At 35.3% G+C, this 19,882-nt stretch overlaps 1 protein-coding gene across 1 annotated transcript in view; it reads right to left on the bottom strand.

Moving 5' to 3' along the window:
• Positions 1-19,882, bottom strand: part of LOC141499734 (solute carrier organic anion transporter family member 4C1-like) — a 126,539-nt gene that overhangs the window by 97,995 nt on the left and 8,662 nt on the right. The window contains exon 2 of the mRNA XM_074202409.1: positions 10,719-10,982. Within this exon, the coding sequence (XP_074058510.1) occupies positions 10,719-10,982 (264 nt within the window). The remainder of the gene's footprint in view (positions 1-10,718; positions 10,983-19,882) is intronic.

The following is a 19,882-nucleotide window of genomic DNA, read 5'->3' on the forward strand; positions in this document are numbered from 1 at the left end:
GCATGCATGCCCAGGTTCTGGATAGCAGATGATGCTTTCATGATTTCCTAATCACTAAAAGAGTGAAACAAGGATATGTTCTTGCTCCCATAGTTTTTAGCATGATGTTTCCAGCCATGTTATCAAATGCCTTCACTAAGTATGAACATGGCCTCAAGGTCAGCTAATGCACTGATGGCAAATTCTTTAACTTGAAAAGGCTACAAACCAAGATCAAAGTGGAGGGAGTGTTCGTGCATAATCTTCTATTTGTAGATAATTATACACTCAATGCAGTCTCTGAAGCTGAGATGCAACAAAGTATGAATCAATTTTCTATGCTTGTGCTCATTTTGGTCTAATAATTAACATTAAGAAAATACCAGTGCTCCATCAACCAGTACCATACCATCCATACATGGAACCATAAATTACAGCAAAGGAATAAGTTTTGAGTGTTGTGAAAAAGTTCACTTAATTAGGCAGTGTCCTTTCCAAGGAAGTACACATTGACACTGAGGTTGATACTTGCATTGCCAGAGTTAACTCACTATTTGGGAGGCTCCAAAAGAAAGTGTGGAGGAGAAAACGTATTAGACTGATTACCAGACTATAGGTCTATAGTGATGTTGTGCTGATCTCACCGCTATATGTCTGTGAAACTCAACAGCCATGTCAGGAAACTGAATCACTTCCATTTAAAAAGTCTTTGGAAGATTCTGAAGATCACCTGGCCAGGAGAAGATACCAAACACTGTTATCTTTTCTTGCGCTAAACTGCCTAGCATTACAACATTACTACAGAGAGTGTAACTATGATGGGCTGGACACATTGTCATGCCAGAGATACACTTGCCAAAAAGTCTATTTTATGGAGAGCTCACACAGGGCTCACAAGGGGGTCAGAATAAGTGATACTGAAACACCCTGAAGGTCTTATTGAAGAAATTTAGAATTGATTGAACATTATGGGAAACACTAACACAGGACCACTCAGCATGGTATGCCTTCATCAAAGAGGGTGTTGCACTCTATAAGGAAAACAGAATTGAAGCACCTCAAAGGAAACATGATATCCGTAAGTTTAGAGTACCCACCCCAGGCAATCATATAGAATATTTGTGCTCAACCTGTGGTAGCGCATTTCGAACTTGTATTGGTCTGATCAGCCACAGTCGTACACATTGTAATTTGTCTCAAACACAGTGATGTTGTTTTGGTCTTCTTCAATAATGAAGGACAAGTGGAAAGCTAGGAGTACTGAATTCAAATCCAGCCTCAGACATATAAGAATTACCTAGCTGTGTGACCTTTGACAAGTCACTTAACCCCATTGTCTTGCAAAAAAATTAATGAAGGACAAGAACCAATTAACAAACCAACCAACCAACCCCCTGATTTAGGAGAAAAATTATTTTCTTAAACTCTTACACCAACAACATGGAAAAAAGAACAAATCACTAAATTGGGCATGAAACTAAAAGAACTTGAAAAAAGAACAAATTAAAAATCTTCAATAGAACACCAAATTGGAAAACCTGAAAATCAAAGGTAAGATTAATAAGACTGAAAGCAAAAAACAAACCAAAAAACCCACAAAAAACTACCAAAAACAATTGAACTAATAAATAAAACTAGGTGATAGTTTTATGAAAAAAAAAACCCCAATAAAGATAAAGGGGATAGATTGTCCTGTGACAGTCCCAGGGAGTGCTTCTCTTTTAGCCATTGCTGGTAAGATTCTTGCCAGAGTCCTTCTCAATAGGTTGATCTTTCACCTGGAAGTTGGTCACTTCCCTGAGTCAATATGGCTTCAGAAAGAGTAGAATAACAGTCTATGTGGTGCTTGCAGCCCAACAACTCCAGGAAAATGCCAGTAACATAACAGAGATCTGTATACAACATCTATAGATCTGACCAAGGTCTGTGATACCATCAGTCACGAGGGTTTATGGAAAATTATGTCAAAATTTGGTTGCCCAGAGAAGTTCATCAGTATTATATGTCAATTTCATGCCTGCCTGGGTCCTGGATAGTGGATGATGCTCTTGAGATTTCCCAGTTACCAGTGGAGTAAAACAAGGATGTGTCCTTGCTCCTATACATTTTTTTAGGTTTTCTTTGTTTTATTCCTCTTCAAATCATTGTGACTGTATTTTTGTGATGAATATTGGTTAGAAAAAATGACAAGTGGCAAAAAATTTCCCCAATTACTGCCTGGCATATTATAATCATTTAATAAATATTGTCAATTAATTGTTATTCATCTCTTCATAATCATTGTAGTTATTTTGTACTTCTATCACCATCATGCTACAGTTATGTACAATTATTTTTCTTTATCTGTATTATTACGGCATTTCAGAGGCTTGAATTTAATTTTTAAGTTTGATTTAATTTTTTCCCTTTCTCCTACACATTACCTCATGGTTTCTTATCTTCTATCCTTAAGAATTATTTTCTTCTTTCCCCCAAAAGTTAGTAAATATTTTAATGATCATATACTTCAAAACCACATGATAACATTTAATCTTTTTTTTTAAAGGGTTTTGCAAGGCAAATGGAGTTAAGTGGCTTGCCCAAGGCCACACAGCTAGCTAATTATTAGATGTCTGAGACTGGATCTGAACCCAGGTACTCCTGACTCCAGGGCTGGCACTCTATCACCGCACCACCTAGCTGCCCCCCATTTAGTTTCTTTTTTTAATAAAAATTTTTATATTATTTAATATTTATTCTCATTTTGTACAAATGTTTTTTTACATTAATAAAATATTCTTGTTTAAGAGTAAATGAAATACCCCCTCCCCCATAAATATACACTTGCTTGAGCAATAAAGTAAAGGGGAGAGAAAAAAAATTAAAATTAAAAAATAATAGTAATAATTGTAGGTATGGCCAGGTGGTGCAATGGATGGAGCACCAGCCCTGGAGCCACAAGCACCCAAGCCCACATCCGGCCCCGTACACCCAACAATCACCCAGCCTGCAAGCTACCTTAACCCCACTGCCATGCAAAAACCAAAAAAAAAAAAAGAATAAAAAAAGAACCCCCCCCAAAAAATAAAATAGTAATAATAATAGGGGTGGCTGGGTGGCAGACAGAGCATTGGCCCTTGAGCCAGGAGCACCTGGATCCAAATCCGGCCTCAGACACCCAACTATCACCCCGCTATGTGGCCCCAGGCAGGCCACCCAGCCCCATTTGCCCTGCACTCCTCCAAAATAATAGTAATAAAAAATGTGCTTGAGTCTTTGTTCCAACACCAACAACTCTGTTGTGGGTGGATCACATTCTTTATGATAAGTCCATGGCTAAAGTTACTTCCATAATTTTCCACCATTGCCATTGCTAATTGCAACTTCCTCCTTTTGTATTTCTCCACTACCATGTACTATATTTTCTCTCTCCTTTCACTATGACTCTGCCAGAGGGTAGCTGAGTGGCACAGTAGACAGATTCCTGGCTCTGGGGCCAAGAGGCCCTGAGCCCCCATACCACTCCTTAGGCCCAGCATCCACCTGACCCTATGGTCCCGGACAGGCCATCCAATCCCAGACCCTTGCAAGAAGTAAAAAAGAAAATGTGTTATAATGACCACTCTCCCCACATGGTCCATCCTCTCCTCCATGACTCACATCCCCCCCTTCCCCTGTCCCCCCTCTCTCCTTCTTACCCCATATGCCTATACACCATTGAGTATATATACTGTTTCCTCTCCTAGCCATCTCTGATGAGAGCAAAGATTCCTTCATTCCCCCTTGCCTTCCCCCTTCCATATCATTGCAATAGCTCATTGTAATAAAGAAAAATCTTATATGAAATATTTTGGCCTATTCCCCCTCTCCTTTTTCTTTCTCCCATTACATTTCCCTTTTTTTTATTGACTCCATTTTTATACCATATTTTATCTTCAAATTCAGCTTTCTCCTGTGATTCAACTATAAAAGCTCCCTCTACCTGCTCTATTAACTGAGAAGGTTCATATGAGTATTATCAATGTCATTTTTCTATACAGGAATACATGCAGTTCATACTCATTAAGTCCCTCATATTTTCCCCTTCTCCTCCAATCTCTATACTTCACCTGAGTCCTGTATCTGAAGATCAAACCTTCTGTTCAGCTCTGGCCATTCCAAAAGGAATGTTTGAAATTCCCCTGGTTCATTGAAAGGCCATCTTTTTCCCTGGAAGAGGACATTCAGCCTTGCTGGGTAGTTCAATCTTGGCTGCATTCTAAGCTCTTTTGCCTTCTGGTATATATTATATTCCAAGCCCTATGAGCTTCCAATGTAGTTGCTGCTAAGTCCTGTGTGATCCTGACTGCAGCTCCATGATACTTGAACTGTGTCCTTCTGGCTGCTTGTAATATTTTCTCTTTGACTTGGGAGTTCTGGAACTTGGCTATAATATTCCTAGGGGGTTGGTTTTTTGGGATCTCTTTCTCGGGGGGATCGGTGGATTCTCTCCATTTCTATTTTGCCCTCTGCTTCTAGATTATCAGAGCAATTTTCCTGTAGTAATTCTTTGAAAATGATGTCAAGACTCTTTTCCTGATCATGACTTTCACGCATTCCAATAATTTTTAAATTATCTTTCCTAAGTCTGTTTTCCATATCAGTTGTTTTTTCAATGAGATATTTCACATTTTTTTCTAATTTTTCATTTTTTGGGTTTTGAAGTATTGATTCCTGATTTCTGGTAAATTCATCAATCTCCCTGAATTCTATTCTTTGTCTGGAGGACTTGTTCTCCTCAGAGAGTTTTCTTATCTCTTTTTCCATCTGGCCAATTCTGCTTTTTAAAGCATTCTTCTCCTCCATAACTTTTTGAACTGTTTTATCCATTTGACCTAAGCTGGTTTTTAGAATGCTATTTTCTTAAGCATTTTTTTTTTGGATTTCCTTGACTAGGCTGCTGACTTCATTTTCATGTTTTTCCTGCATCTCTCTTCTTTCTTTTCCCAGTTTTTCTTCTAACTCCCTCATTTGATTTTCAAAGACATTTTTGAGCTCTGTCATAGCCTGAGCCCAATTTCTGTTTTTTTCTTGGAGTCTTTAGATGTAGGAGCGTGTGCCTCCTTATCTTCAGACTGAGTATTTTGGCCCTTCTTGAGCTCGTTTGCAAAATATTTCTTAATGGTGTTCCCCTTGTTTCTCTGCTTGCTCATTTTCCCAGCCTGAGCCTGGTTTTGGGGTGCTTCCTGAGCTTTTAGGACACTCCCACAAGGGTCTCAGTGTGTGAGGCTCTGTCCTCCCTCCTGGTCTGTGAATGACCATATGCGCCTCCCTCTGCCATAGGGCTGAGGTGGAGGGGGCCCCTGCTGTTCTATGGGGGGGCCTAGACTGCGATCAGGATATGACTGTGGTCAGAGCCCCAGAGTCCTGTTCCAGGGGCAGAGGACAGAGCTCAGCAGTCTCCCTCTTCACTCCACTCCTTAGGTTCAATGGGCTTGTGCCCTGGGGGCTCCTGCTTACAGGCTCTGCCTGCTTTGGTTCCTGGATCTGGGCTGCAGGAAAACCACGTTGCTCTCTGTGTGGTCTGAGGGCTGGGCTCCATGTGCTTGGTCTGGCAGAGGTCCCCCGCTGTTCCCCCACTTTGTGCCCAGTGCTCCCTGGGGTATAGCTCAGGAGACTTCCCCACTGCTGTGTCCTCCTATACTTTTTAACATGATATTTTCAGCCATATTACCAAATGCCTTTACTGCCTCAAGGACAGTTAACACAGTGATGGCAAATTTTTCAACTTGAAAAGGCTACAAGCCAAGACCAAAGTGGACCAAACATTTAAAAAACAATGATTTCCAATACTACACAAACTATTTAGAAAAAATAAATGAGTAATTCTACTAAACTTTTATCACACACATATAGTGCTGATACCTAAACCCAGAAAAGTTAAAATAGAGAAAGAAAATTATATATCATTTTTGTATGAGTATTGATACAAAAATTTTGAACAAAATACTAGCAGGGAGATTACAGCAATATATCACAAGAATTATAAACTATGATCAGGTGGGATTTATACCAGGAATGCAGTATTGGTTCAATTACCATAACAAGAACAAAATCAGCATAGTCATAGAATTATTTCAATAGATGTTGAAAAAAACTTTGACAAAATACAGCAAGTATTCCTAGAGAGTATAGGCATAAAATTATAAGCAGTCTAAAATTATCAGCAGACCTTATCTGAAATAGGGATAAGCTAGAAGCCTTCTCAATAAGATCAAGGGTAAAGCAAGGATGCTCATTATCACTATTATTATTCCATATTGAATTAGAAATGTTAACTGTAGCAATTAGAGAAGAAAGAGAAATCAAAGGAATTAGAAAAGATAATAAGGAAACAAATCTACCTTTCTTTGCAGATGGTATGATGGGTATATTTAAAGAATTCTAGAAAATCAGCTAAAAATTACTTGAAATAATCCACAACTTTAACCAAGTTGCAGGATGCAAAATAAATCCACATAAATCATCAGCATTTCTTATGAACAACAAAGTCTAGTACCAAGAGATAGAGAAATTGAATTTAAACTAAATGTATATAATATTAAATACTTGGAAGTATACCTGCCAACACAAACCCAGGGAACTCTATGAACTCAATTATAAAACACTTTTCACACAAATGAAGTCAGATCAAAATAACTGGAAAAGGATCAATTGCTCATGGGTCAGATGAAACACTAAAATACAAATGAAAATTCTTCCTAAGTTTATTTACTTATTCAAGTGCCATAACAATCAACCTACCAAAATTATTTGATATAGAAAAATAACAAAATTAATCTTAAAGAAAAAAAGTTCAAGAATATCAAGGGAATTAATGCAAAAAATAAAAAGGATGGTGACCAAGCAAGAACAGATCACCAAAACTATCTGATACTGGCTAAAAAATAGAGGGGTAGATCAGTGGAAAAGATTCCGTACATAGGACACAATAGTCAATGACTATAGTAACCTAGTGTTTGATAAAACCCAAAACCCCAGATTTGGGATAAGAATTCAGTATTTGACAAAAGCTGCTGGGAAAACTGGGAAATAATAGGATATAAACCAGATATAGACCATTATCTCACATTATGTACCAAGAAAAGGTTAAAATGTTAGAATGATAAAAACATAATGGTTGAGACCATAAGTAAAATAGAAGAACAAGGGACAGTCCACCTCATAGATCTATGAGAAGGAGAAAAATATTTATAAGGATACAAGCCATTATCCAATTGATTAGGAAATAAACATACACAAAGGAAAAAAGAAAAATTATCATTATTTGCATATTATACCAAGATTTATTAGAGAAACCTAGAGTTAGCTGAAATTAATTTAAATAATTAGCAATTTCAATAAAGTAGGAAGGTATAAAAAATCCATAGAAGTTTTCAGCCTTTTTACCATCAACCTATATTACCATCAAAATCAAGGATGAGGATGTTGTACCTTAGGTTCAGAGCTTTCAGGTCAAAGAAAGAAATCTTAAAAAGGGCAAGGATAAATAGCTCACTTAAGAAGACATTACACCTGAATGTCAGACACTGCACTAAGACCTAGGGATGAAATTAATTTTAAAAAAAGATAGTTAATAATAAAATTAAATATTTTAAATTTTAAAAAGGAAAATATGGATATAATTCAATTCAATAAGCATTTATTCATTAGCTACTATGTGTCAACAACCCCCATCATCTTGACTTTTGTCTTGCCATTGGATTTCTTTTTTTTTTTTAGGATTTTACAAGGCCAGTGGGGTTAAGTAGCTTGCCCAAGGCAACACAGCTGGGTAAGTATTAAGTGTCTGAGGCCAGATTTAAACTCAGGTACTCCTGACTCCAGGTGCAGTGCTCTATCTACTGCATTACCTAGCCACTCCTTGCCATTGGATTTCAATGATTCTGAGGCTGACAACTCTGTGCAACTCCTCACTTAAATCCAATTCATGCTCAAGTCAAGACATTACCCTGTGATATCATTGGTCCATTTAGAAAATGGGGGGACTAATAATAACTGTATGCTAAGTACCAGGCTTAGGCACCAATAAAGCAAAGATGAAAAAATTCTTGCTGTCATGAAACTTGGGTTCTACAGAGTGAAAACAAGATTTACCCAGATAAGGATATACAAATAAATTAAAACCAAACTCAAAAGAGTGTTTTAGGGGAAGGACACTAATAATTGAGGAGATTAGAAAAGACCTTATACACAATGTGAGATGTGACCTATATTTTGAAGGGAGGATCCTAGTAGGTCGAGGGATGAAGGGAACACAATCCAGACCTGTGGTGGACTGTGCAAAGATAGAATATAAAATGGCATTGTCAACCAAAAATCACAACTCCACAACCATTATCAAGTTTATGGGAACTCCTTATATTAAGGGGTTTCCAATATAGAGAAAGCGTTGGGTATTTATAAGTTATAACAAGAAAGGGACATCTCATAGGAGGAGTGAAGGACAAACCCTTCCCAAATGGAAGTGACAAAAGAAGAAGGGAGCAATAGGAAAGGGGAAATGAGAGGGAGTGGTAATGTGAGTTTTGAACTATGGAGGGAGGATGCTCTTTGAAAGGGTCTCAGCTGCTCAAATAGTCTATTAGTCTGGGCAAGACTGGCCAGAATCAGACTTGTAGTTGACTGCATCTGAAGGGCACTGAAAGTTTGATAAGGGTTCAGTTGCAAAAGATCACTCTTATATTATAGGGGAACTTCATCTCTGTAAAATAGGGCTCAAGAAAAGAAATTGAAGGGGCCTCTCCACATGTATAGGGATCTGCAAGTAGGACAGTTGTGATGGAACAAGTGCATGACTTGGGAAAGATAAGCTGAAGCTAGATTTTTAGGGGCATTAAATGACAACCAAGGATTCATCTAAAAAGCTCTGAAGTTCTTAAAACAGGGCAGAGAGACAATCAGATCTACATTTTTACTAATACCAATTTTAAAACTGTGTGGAGGAGAGATTGAGGAAAAAGATTAGGGATATCAGGAGATAATTGCAATATTCTAGGTGAAGGGACAAAATCAAGTTCGTGTTTTTGTGTGGGTGAAGGGAAGGGGATGAACACTGAAAAATGTTATCAAAACAGAATCCATAGAATGTTGGTAGCTTACTAGATATTTGAAATGAGGAAGAGAAGTATCAAAGATGTCTCCTAGATTGTAAATCTGAGTGAATAATAGTGCATTTGACAAAAAAAAAATGAGGTTAGGAAAAATGGTAGATTGAGTGGCCGATTTGAGGGTAGGAAGGGAACATCACAAATTTAGATTTGACTTTAAGTGCCTATGGAAATTCAAATGAAGATACCCAAAAGGCATGAGACAGAATTGGATGACAGGACAGAGAAGAAAACTGGATAGAACAATTTTAATATTATAAATATAACAAAAATATAAACATCATGGGAGCTGATATCACTAAGCAAAAGTGTATATGAAGAGAGGTGAAGTTATTAAAGGACAAAGTTCCAGATTATACCAAATATAGAGAGATTAAGATATAGATGATGAAAAAGTGAAGAATAATTATAAGGAACATTCTGAGAGGAAGAAAGAAAATTATGGGAGTAGAATAATAAAAATTTAGAAAGAACAGACAGCCTAGAACAAAGGAGGAGTCAATTACATAAAAAATGAGAGAGATAAAGAAGAATGAAGTCTAAAAAGGGCAAGATTTGGTAGTTAGATTATAAGTTATCTTGGACGGAGCTATTAAGGTTTTTAAAATGGGAAGATTTGGGTTGGCTTTTGGCAGCAAGAAAGAATTGGAAGGGAGAAGAGAGAGAGGGAGAGAGAGAGAGACAGAGACAGAGACAGAGAGAGACAGAGAGAGAGAGAGAGAGAGAGAGAGAGGGAGAGAGAGAGAGACAGAGACAGAGACAGAGACAGACAAAGACAGAGACACAGAGGAGAGACAAAGACAAAGACAGACAGACAGAAACACAGAGACAGAGAGAGAGAGGGGAGATGACTTAAGTGACAAGCTGATGAAGTGGAGATAGGTCATGGGAACACAGGGAGAGTACTTTCTTTAATAAGGAGAAATGTCTAAATAGGGAGCTCCTAATGAAGTGCCTCAATTTCTGACATTCAAAGTTATTTGACATAATGGGAAGAAGAAAGAATAAGTATGGAAACAATAAAGTGAAGAAAATTATAACAATGAAACAACATATCAGTGTTTATGGGATACAACAAAAGCAATAAGGGAAACACTTCTGAACACTGATGTTAACAAAAGAAATAAGTAATTTAAAAAACTAGAAAAATCAACATAATCTCAGAACATGCATAAAAGTATAAATTGTGGAAAATAAAATTGAAAATAAGATCAGTGAATTGATAATAACAAAAAACTTTTTCAAAAACTCCAAATAATCTAATCACATTCGTTTTAAAAAGTTTATTTTATTTTTTGTCAGACAGTGGGGTTAAGTGACTTGCCCAAGGTCACATAGCTAGGTAATTATTAAGTGTCTGCGACCACATTTGAACTCAGGTCTTCCTGACTCCAGGACTGGTGCTCTATCCACTTTTCTTAAGCACAATACTTAGCACTGAATAAATACTTTTTCATTAATATATTCATTCTTAATTATATATAATTAAATTAAGACATAAGTCACATTTCTCTATCATGTCATAGGCTAAGTCCTTGAACTAATGTCAATTTTCTACAAATAACAAATCCCTTTTTTTAAAGTAAGACAGTTTGTTAAAAAATAACTTACCTTTAAATTCGGATGCCAATTGATATTTTCCACTGGTAAAGTGAGGCAAAACAAATACAAGTGATCCAAATCCTATCATAAAAGACGCAAATGCAAGCCATCTTGGCTTATGTCCTCTTTCTCCAAAAAATGATACAAATAATGATAACAAACAAAATGAAATATCATAACTTGATGACACCAGACCAGTCATGAAACTGCTCAGTTGATAGCGGTTCTCAATAGTAGAAATGCTGATATTTACTAAACCGTTTACCACAATACCTACAATGAAACAAAAAAGAGATCATGAGACTATGTACATTCAAAAACTGTAAATGGCAACCACAATCAATATCTTGAAAGTAAATTGAACACAATTGACTCCATTTTATCCATTTTGCTGTGTATGAACTGCATAACCAGCAGGAATGCTGGTTCTCTTCAGTTTCTTTCTTTACTTCCCTAACTTGTATAAAAAGACTAATTGCACAAAAACATCAAAGTGAAATGTTCTTTTCTTTTATCAAGTCTAAAAGGTAGCTAGCTCCTTTTCATTCAGCAAAGCTAGTTATAGTAACCAGGATGCAGTCTTTACCTATCTCCTGTAGATTTGATAAAAATTTTTTTCTTAACAAGAGTATTTTATTTTGTATAAGCAGCTGCACTATAATGAACAGTCATATATTTTTCCTTTGATTCATGTAATATGTGAATACTACTACAACTGCTGGTAAGGTGTGCCTCACACTCTTAGTGTAATAAGAATTGTATTTCTGATTCTTGCTGACTTATTAATGAAAGCTAGTTAAATTGGCAAGAAATTACTTTATATGATCAAGGTTCATATAATACATACATTTCAATATCTGCATAATTGTTTACTGTTATCTACAAACTGGCAAGATACTCCTCCAGCTTTCTGAATGATTTTTGTACTTTTCTCATGCTATTCTTCACTATTTCTTGTCCTATAAATTGCTATTACACATGATCCTAACTGGGCTCTCATTGTAGCACAGCAAGCCTCTTACACCTCCCTTACTTTCTCACATACCAGAGCAGTTATTCCAAACCTTTTTTTATGTCTTCTCAAGTCTCTTAAGGCATCATTTCCTCCCACCTCCCCTTTAATTGAGGGGGGGGTCACTTCATACTTCCTTGAAACAAATGAGGTCACTCACTGCAATACCCTTCTCTGCTTCTCATATCACTATGATCAGAATTCTTTTACTACTATGGCTTTTTTCCTATTCTTTGCCAAAGGCTATCTTCACATGTACCATTGATCCCATGCCATCTCATTACTCTAACAAAATCTCTCCTTCTATCATCCCCATTCTGCCCCATTAGATACCTTCATTTGATACTGCCAACTATAACTTATATCTCATCCCCCTTTGGACAAATTCCTTAAGAAAGTCATCTAAAATGATTGCCTATAGTTTGTTTTATTCTGAATACTCTGAAATTTGTTTTTTGTCCACATTCAATTGAGACTTCTCTCCAAAAAATAACTAATAAATCTCTTAAGGAAATAGGCCTATCCTTAGTCATTTTTCTTGACCTCTATAGGTTGCTGAATATCTTTTCCTGGATACTGTCTTCTATCAAAGTTTTTAGGACACCACTTTCTCTGTATTCTACTACTGGTTCTGCTACTACCTATCTGACTGCTCTTCAGTTCTTTTGATGGATCTTTGTCCAGATCATACCTACTAACTGTGGAAACTCTCACCAATTTCAGTAAGTGGAGGACATGGATTTCTAATATATTTCAAGGAGCTGTGGTGAAGGGAGATATTGAGGATATTCACTGGCATACAAGCATGTTTAAGCAGAGAACCCAGGCTGAGAGACATTCCAAGAAAAAGGCCAGCTTACTCTCAAACTTAATTTTTCTAATGCCTCTTTCCACAGACATTTTATTATATAATATATGGTTTCATTATCCAAAGGTTTCCAATAAACTAAATTTTGCTTCAGTCACAAAGGCAGAGTCTAACTTCTGCCTTTTTGTTGTTCAGCTGTTCATTTGTTCAATCATATCCAATTCTTCATGACCCCATAGACCAACTCATACCAGGTGCTTCTATTCTCTTCTATCTCTTGAAGTCTGTCCAAACTCATGTTCTTTGTTTCTATGACATTATCTATCATCTCATTTTCTTCCATTTCCCTTTTCTCTTGCCTTCAATCTTTCCTAATATCAGTCTTTTCCAATTAGTCTCATTTTCTCATATGGTAATCAAAGTATTTAAGATTCAGCTTCAATATTTGACCTTCTAACGAATAGCTTTCTAAATTAATTTCTTTAAATATTGACTAATTAGAGGGTTGATCCAATAAGGGAACTTCTGCCTAGGTATTAGAAATTTTCTTAAGTGAAATCAAATGAACTTTGCTAAAAATATTTTAAAAATAAGAAAAGAAGAACAATCAAATAAAAGGCAGATTTCAAGGTAATATATAAAATTAAGGTAAATTTTTTGAAGTGACATGAAATATCAGTCTTTTGTGTTATGTGTAAAGAACTGGCATCATCTCTATTGGTGCTCAATGTAAAACTTAAAATTTTTTTTTTTAGGTTTTTGCAAGGCAATGGGGTCAAGTGGCTTGCCCAAGGTCATACAGCTAGGTAATTATTAAGTGTCTAAGGCTGGATTTGACCTCAGGTACTCCTGACTCCAGGCCCAGTGCTCTATCCACTGCACCACCTAGCTGCCCCTTTTTAAAATATTTTTTTTAGGTTTTTTTTTTTGCAAGGCAAATGGAGTTAAGTGGCTTACCCAAGGCCACACAGCTAGGCAATTATTAAATGTCTGAAACCGGATTTGAACCCAGGTACTCCTGACTCCAAGGCCGGTGCCACCTAGCGCCCTTCCTTTTTAAAATATTTTAAAGGTATGGCTGTTTCTTTTTGATATTTTCTTTTTAGGATATCCTAGATGCATTCATACAATTTTCATGAATATTTTAGAGATTTCTAAGAATACAAGCCCATGAATCATTAATTCTTTTTGTCTTTTTATTAATGTATTTGGGAGTAGAGTGGTAGGATAGATATCATTGTTGGTGATTTATTCCATTCCTTTGAAATATTTCCTTCTTAGAGGAGTATTTTAAGTGATAACCAAGTGACCTAAAAATTTTTATAACCTACAGACTGAATTTCTTGTGTTTAGTTGTTGTATTATATGTCTTTGAAGATATGAAACCAATCACAGAATGGAAAGAGGGAGAATGGGTATGAGCAGGTAGAAATATATAAACTCTGAAGAAATTGGAACAAAAGCAAAAGTTGTCATGAAGGAAATGTATCTAAAAAGATTGGCTAGTTCCATGGAAAAAGACTCAAAATAACAGGTAGATAGTCCAAATGATCCATTGGTATTTTCTTGTTAACAGAAAGTAAGGAAAAACTTCCAGCATGCTGGATATACCCTTTGTTATTCAGTCAATAAATATTTATTAAGAGGCTCCTATGTGCCAGGCATTTGTGCCAAGCACTGGAGATACAAAAAGACAGTTCTTCCCCTCAGGAAGCTTGCATTCTAATGGGTCACTCACAGTCAAATGGGACAAATTTATGGGAGGACATACACCCACAACAGGCAGGCATGTATTGGAAGGTACATCTGAATTGATCCAAGATTCAATTTGAGTAAAAACTGTTCCCCACTTCATAAACTTAATTTTATTGATTAAATTTAAAAAATCATTGTGTCACAATCACCACCTCAATTCAGGTAGGATAATTTACTCAGCTGGATTTCATACCCACATCTCTAAAAGCTTTCTTTTTATTTTTTTTTTGACATTTTGTGAGGTGATAACTGCTCATTGTTTTCCCTTCTGCTCCTCCTTTTTCTCTTTACAAATGAACTTATAACTGGAGAAGTTACCTTTGGCTATCATATGTTTCTGATTGACAAGAACATTAAATATTTCTTGCCCGAGGGGGATGATTCCTATACTCCTGCTCTCTTAACTCCTCTTCTTTCTTCCTTCTGTCTGTCTGTCTGTCTGTCTGTCTCTTTCTCTCTCTTTCTGGTGATTGATTCAAAATGATTAACTTCTCTAGGAAGTTCAATAGCAAAAGAGAATATTTGCTGAATATATATCCTCCTTTTAACTGGTTGTAAATTTTGACCTTTGCTCTTACTGGTTTAGGATCTAACTACAGTACAAAAAGATCTGACTGATCTTTCTCTGATTTTTCACTTTGTGACTAATCAGTCAACAAAGAAGTAATTGATATATGAACAAAGATGGACAGTCAGATATCAAGAAACTCAAACCTATAGGTCTACTATCTTAAATTTACAAATCATCAGTACACAAATCAAATGTATCTTCAGTGAAGACATAGCAGAGAATAAGTAGGGCTTTCTTTTCTTATTTTATATTTCCACTTACATGTTAAAAACAATTTTAGCATTCATTTTTAAAATTTTCAGTTCCAAATTATTCTTTCCTTTCCCTCCTCTTTCATTGACAAGGTAACCAATTTTTATATATGTTATACATGTGAAGTCATGAAAACCATATTTCTATTTTAGTCATGGGAAGAAATTACAGACAAAAGCAAGAAACAAAGACTTTTTAAAATTTAGATTTTGATTTGGAGTCAGACTTCATCAGTTCTTTAAAAGTGGACAGCATTTTTCATTATAAGCTCTCTGGAATCCTCTTGGATCATTGAATTTCTGAGAAGAGTTAAGTCATTCACAATTCATCATCATCATAAAATATTGTTGTTACTATGTACCAAAATCTCCTGGTTCTGCTCATTTCACCTTACATCAGTTCATATAATCATTTTGGATTTTTCTGAGTGTTCTACCCATCTTTTCTTATAAAACAATAGTATTTTATCACAATCTTATACCACAACTTGTTTAGCCATTCCCCTGATGGGCATATGATCAATTTCTAATTCTTTTCAACCTCAGAAGAGTTGCTGTAAATATTTTTGCACATAAGACTCTCATTTTTCTTTGTTTTCATTAGGATACAGACCTACTAATTGTATTGCTGGGTATGCACAGTTTGATTGCCCTTTGATTATAGTTCCAAATTACTCTCCAGAATGGCTGGATCAGTTTATAAATCCACCAACTGTGCAATAGTGACCCAATTTTTCCATATCCTCTCCAACATTTGTCATTTTCCTTTTCTGTCATATTAGCTAATCTGACAGGTGTGAAGGGGCACCTCTTGAGCTGTTTTAATTTTCATTTTCATTTCTCTAATCAGCAATGATTTAGAACATTTTCATGTGACTATAGATAGGTTTGATTAATTTGTCAGAAAACTCTCTCTGCTTATCCTTTGACCATTCATGAGTTTTATAAGTCTGACTCAGTTCTTTATATATTTGAGAAATGAGACCTTTATCAGAGAAACTTGCTGGAAATAATTTTCACACTTATGATTACTGACACTGTATTTCTCTATATCAATTCCCTCTCCCCCCTGAACCATTTATTCTATTTGCTCTCTCCTTTTACCCCATTTTACTTCTAGCTCCTCTAATCCTCCATCCTTTTATCAGTCCATCCCTTTTCCTTCTTATTCCATTTTCCATCTTACCTTTCTTTAGGGTAAGAGATTTCTATACCAAACTAAATTTCAATATTATCCCCTTTTGGAGTCAATTTTGATTGGAGTAAGATTCAAAGGCTGTGTCCCACCCCAACTCCCCGCCCCCCTTTCCTCTCCATTACAAATGCTCTTTTGTACCTTTTATGAGAGAGAATTTACCCAATTTTACCTTTCCTATCCCTTTTCATGGTGTATTACTTTTTCTCATCTCAATTTAATTTTTTTAGATACCATTCTATCATATTCAACACATACCTGTACCCTCTATGTATACTCCTTCTAACTACTCTAATAATGAGATATCACAAGTATCATTTTCTTATATAGGAATGTAAACATTTTAACCTTCTAACTACCATAATATTTGAGAGGTCAGAAGTATCATTTTCTTATATAAGAATGTAAACATTTTAAGCTTATTGAATTTCTTACAATTTCTATTTCCTGTTTTTCTTTTATACTTCTCTTACATTTAAAAATCAGATTTTCTATTAAAGTCTAGCCATTTCATCAAAAATGCTTAAAAGTTCTCTATTTCATTGAATGTTTATTTTTCTGCCTGAAAGATTATCCTTAATTTTGCTGAGTAGGTGTTTTCTTTCAGGAGGTGATTGGTAGATTCTTTCAATATCTATTTTACTCTCTGGTTCTAGATTATCAGGGAAGTTTTCCCTGACAATAGCTTGAAAGATATTGTCTAGGCCCTTGTTCTTTGATTATTGCTTTCAGGTAATCTACTAGTTCTTAAATTATGGCTCCTGAATCTTTTTCTCAGGTCAATTGTTTTTCCAAGGGATAGTTTACATTGTCTTCTATTGTTCACTATTTTAATTTTGTTTTATTGTTTCTTGATGTCTTATGGATTCATTAACTTCCACTTGCCAAATTCTAATTTTTAAAGAATTATTTCCTTTTATACGTCCTTTTCAATTTGATCAATTCAACTTTTTAAGTTCTTTTCTTCAGTAAATTTTTGTATAACTTTTTTCCATTTAGGCAATTTTTTTAAGGAGCACTTCTCTTCATTGGATTTTCTTGTACCTCTTTTACCATTTGGCCTATTCTAATTTTTAAGATGTTACTTTCTTCTGCACATTTCTGTGCCTCCTTTAACAAGCTATTGAAAAGGCTAAATGGTAAATGAGGTACAAAAAAATCCAGTGAAGAGAACACACATCCATAAAGAGCATTTGATTTTGTAGAACTAAAAACAACATTACAGGTCCTTTTATGACAAACTATAAATGTATCAGTGCATCAAAATTATTCAGGATTCCTTGGAAGATATAACAAAAAGAAAACATCTTTATCAACAATATTTTGTAAAAGAAGTCATTCATTAGGAAGAAGGACATATATATATATATATATATATATATATATATATATATATATATATATATACACATATATACACATATAGTCACCAAAACTATGTCATCTTAGTAGAGAAGATCTAGCATAAAGTCCAGGGCAAAGAGGAATTTCCTGTGGATTTTGAGCTGCTCTATATGCTAACTCCTATTTGTGAATTCCATTTTGCTGACTACATTAAGAAATGAACATTTCAAAGTATCCTGGAAATTTGTAATCATTCAAAGGAGTTTCTCCTAACTACAATCATTAAAAGAAAAGGAAATGAAGACCAAGTCAATAAACCAGAATGTGGGTGGACAATCATATAAAACTTTTGCATCTTTATGGATATCTAAGACAGACAATACATCTGGACAATGAATAAGAGTAGAACTTAAAAGGAAGAAAAATATGGGTTAGATTACTTTGGGAAAATTGCAAAGTTTCTCCAAATTTTCCATAAAGTTTCCATAAAGTTAAAGGCTTATATTCTTAAGCCAGTATTTCACTGGTATTCCTGCCTGCCTGCCTGTTAGGCATTATGCTAAATACTGGAAATACAAAAAAAGAGGCAAAGGACAGTCTTAGAACACAAAGATCTCACTATCTAAGGAAGAAGACAACAAATAAATATAGAGGGAGAGGAGTGGCTAGGTGGTGCAGTGGATAGAGCACTGGGCCTGGAGTCAGGAGTACCTGAGTTCAAATTCACTTCAGACACTTAATAATTACCTAGCTGTGTAGCCTTGGGAAAGCTACTTAACCCCACTGCCTTGTAAAAAAAAAAACTAAACTAAAAAACAGAGGGAGAGCATTCCCAATAAGTGAGACATACAGAAAGAATACCCATAGGCACTAGATAAATTATCTTGGGAGTAGAACAGTTGGGGACACTAGATCCAAGAGTGTGTAGCAGGGCATAAGGTATAATAAGACCTGAAAGAGAGACCAGAGCTAGATTGTGAGGTACTTTGAACACTAAACATAAGATTTTGCATTTGATCCTGGAGACAACAGCGAGGTGTTGAAGTTTACTGAACAAAAAGAGACATTATTGGATGTACTCTTTAGGAAAGCCATTTCAGTGGTTGAATGGAGGATGGACTGGAGTAGGGAGAGATTTTAGGCATGTGGATCCCATTAGAAATCTATTGAAATAATCCAAGCACTTTGTTTCTGTAAATATGGGCAGTTTATATTTTTTAAAATATTTATCCAATTTCAAATTATGTTGTCAGATTTGCTGGCATACAGTTGGGCAAAATAGCTCCAAATTATTAATTTAATTTCCTCTTCATTGTTGGTGGGTTCACCATTTTCATTTTTGATACAAGTAATTTGGTTTTCTTCTTTTTTAAAAGAAAATCAGAAAAAACCCTTTAGCTAAACTAAAGGTTTAGCTATTTTATTGTGGGTTTTTTTGATAAAACCAACTATTTTATTTTTTCAATAGTGTTCATACTTTCAAATTTATTAATTTCTCCTTTGATTTTCAGAATTTATAATTCAATATTTAATTGGGGTTTTTTAATTTGTTATTTTTTTCTAGGTTTTTTAAGTTGTACAACCAGTTCATCGATCTCCTCTTTCTTTATTTTATTCATATAATCATTCCTCTAATAACTACTTTTCCTGCATCCCAAAAGTTTTTGTATGATGTCTCAGAGGAGAGACTGTCTTGGATGAAATCATTGATTATTTTTATAATTTGTTATTTGAACCAGTCATTCTTTAACATTAGGTAATTTAGTTTCCACTTTAATTTTAGTTGATCTTTCCAAGGCCCTTTATTACATGTAATTTTTATTGCATCATGATCTTAAAAGAATGTATTTAATAATTTTATCTTTCTAATTTTATTGTGATGTTTTTTAATGCCCTAATTTATGGTAGATTTTTGAATAGGTGCCATGTACTGTAGAGAAGAAGATATATATTCCTTTCCATCCTCATTAAAATTTTTTCCAGAGGTCTTTCATATCTAACTTTTACTTTCCCTCTCCCTTTTAAAAGCTGCTTCTTCCCCTTTCTTTCTCCTTCCCTACCCTCCTCCTTACTTTTCTGTACATAAGATAAATTTCTAAACTCAATTGGGAATGGTAGTTATTCTCTCTTTAAGCAAAGTTGAGAGTAAGATTTACTCAGTGCTCAATCCCTCCCTTCTTTTCCTCTACTAAAATAGGTCCTTTGTGCCTCTTCATGTGGCGTTGTTATTCATTCTC

The sequence above is a fragment of the Macrotis lagotis genome, chromosome X (genome assembly GCF_037893015.1).
Source record: "Macrotis lagotis isolate mMagLag1 chromosome X, bilby.v1.9.chrom.fasta, whole genome shotgun sequence".
NCBI classification, from domain to species: domain Eukaryota; kingdom Metazoa; phylum Chordata; class Mammalia; order Peramelemorphia; family Peramelidae; genus Macrotis; species Macrotis lagotis.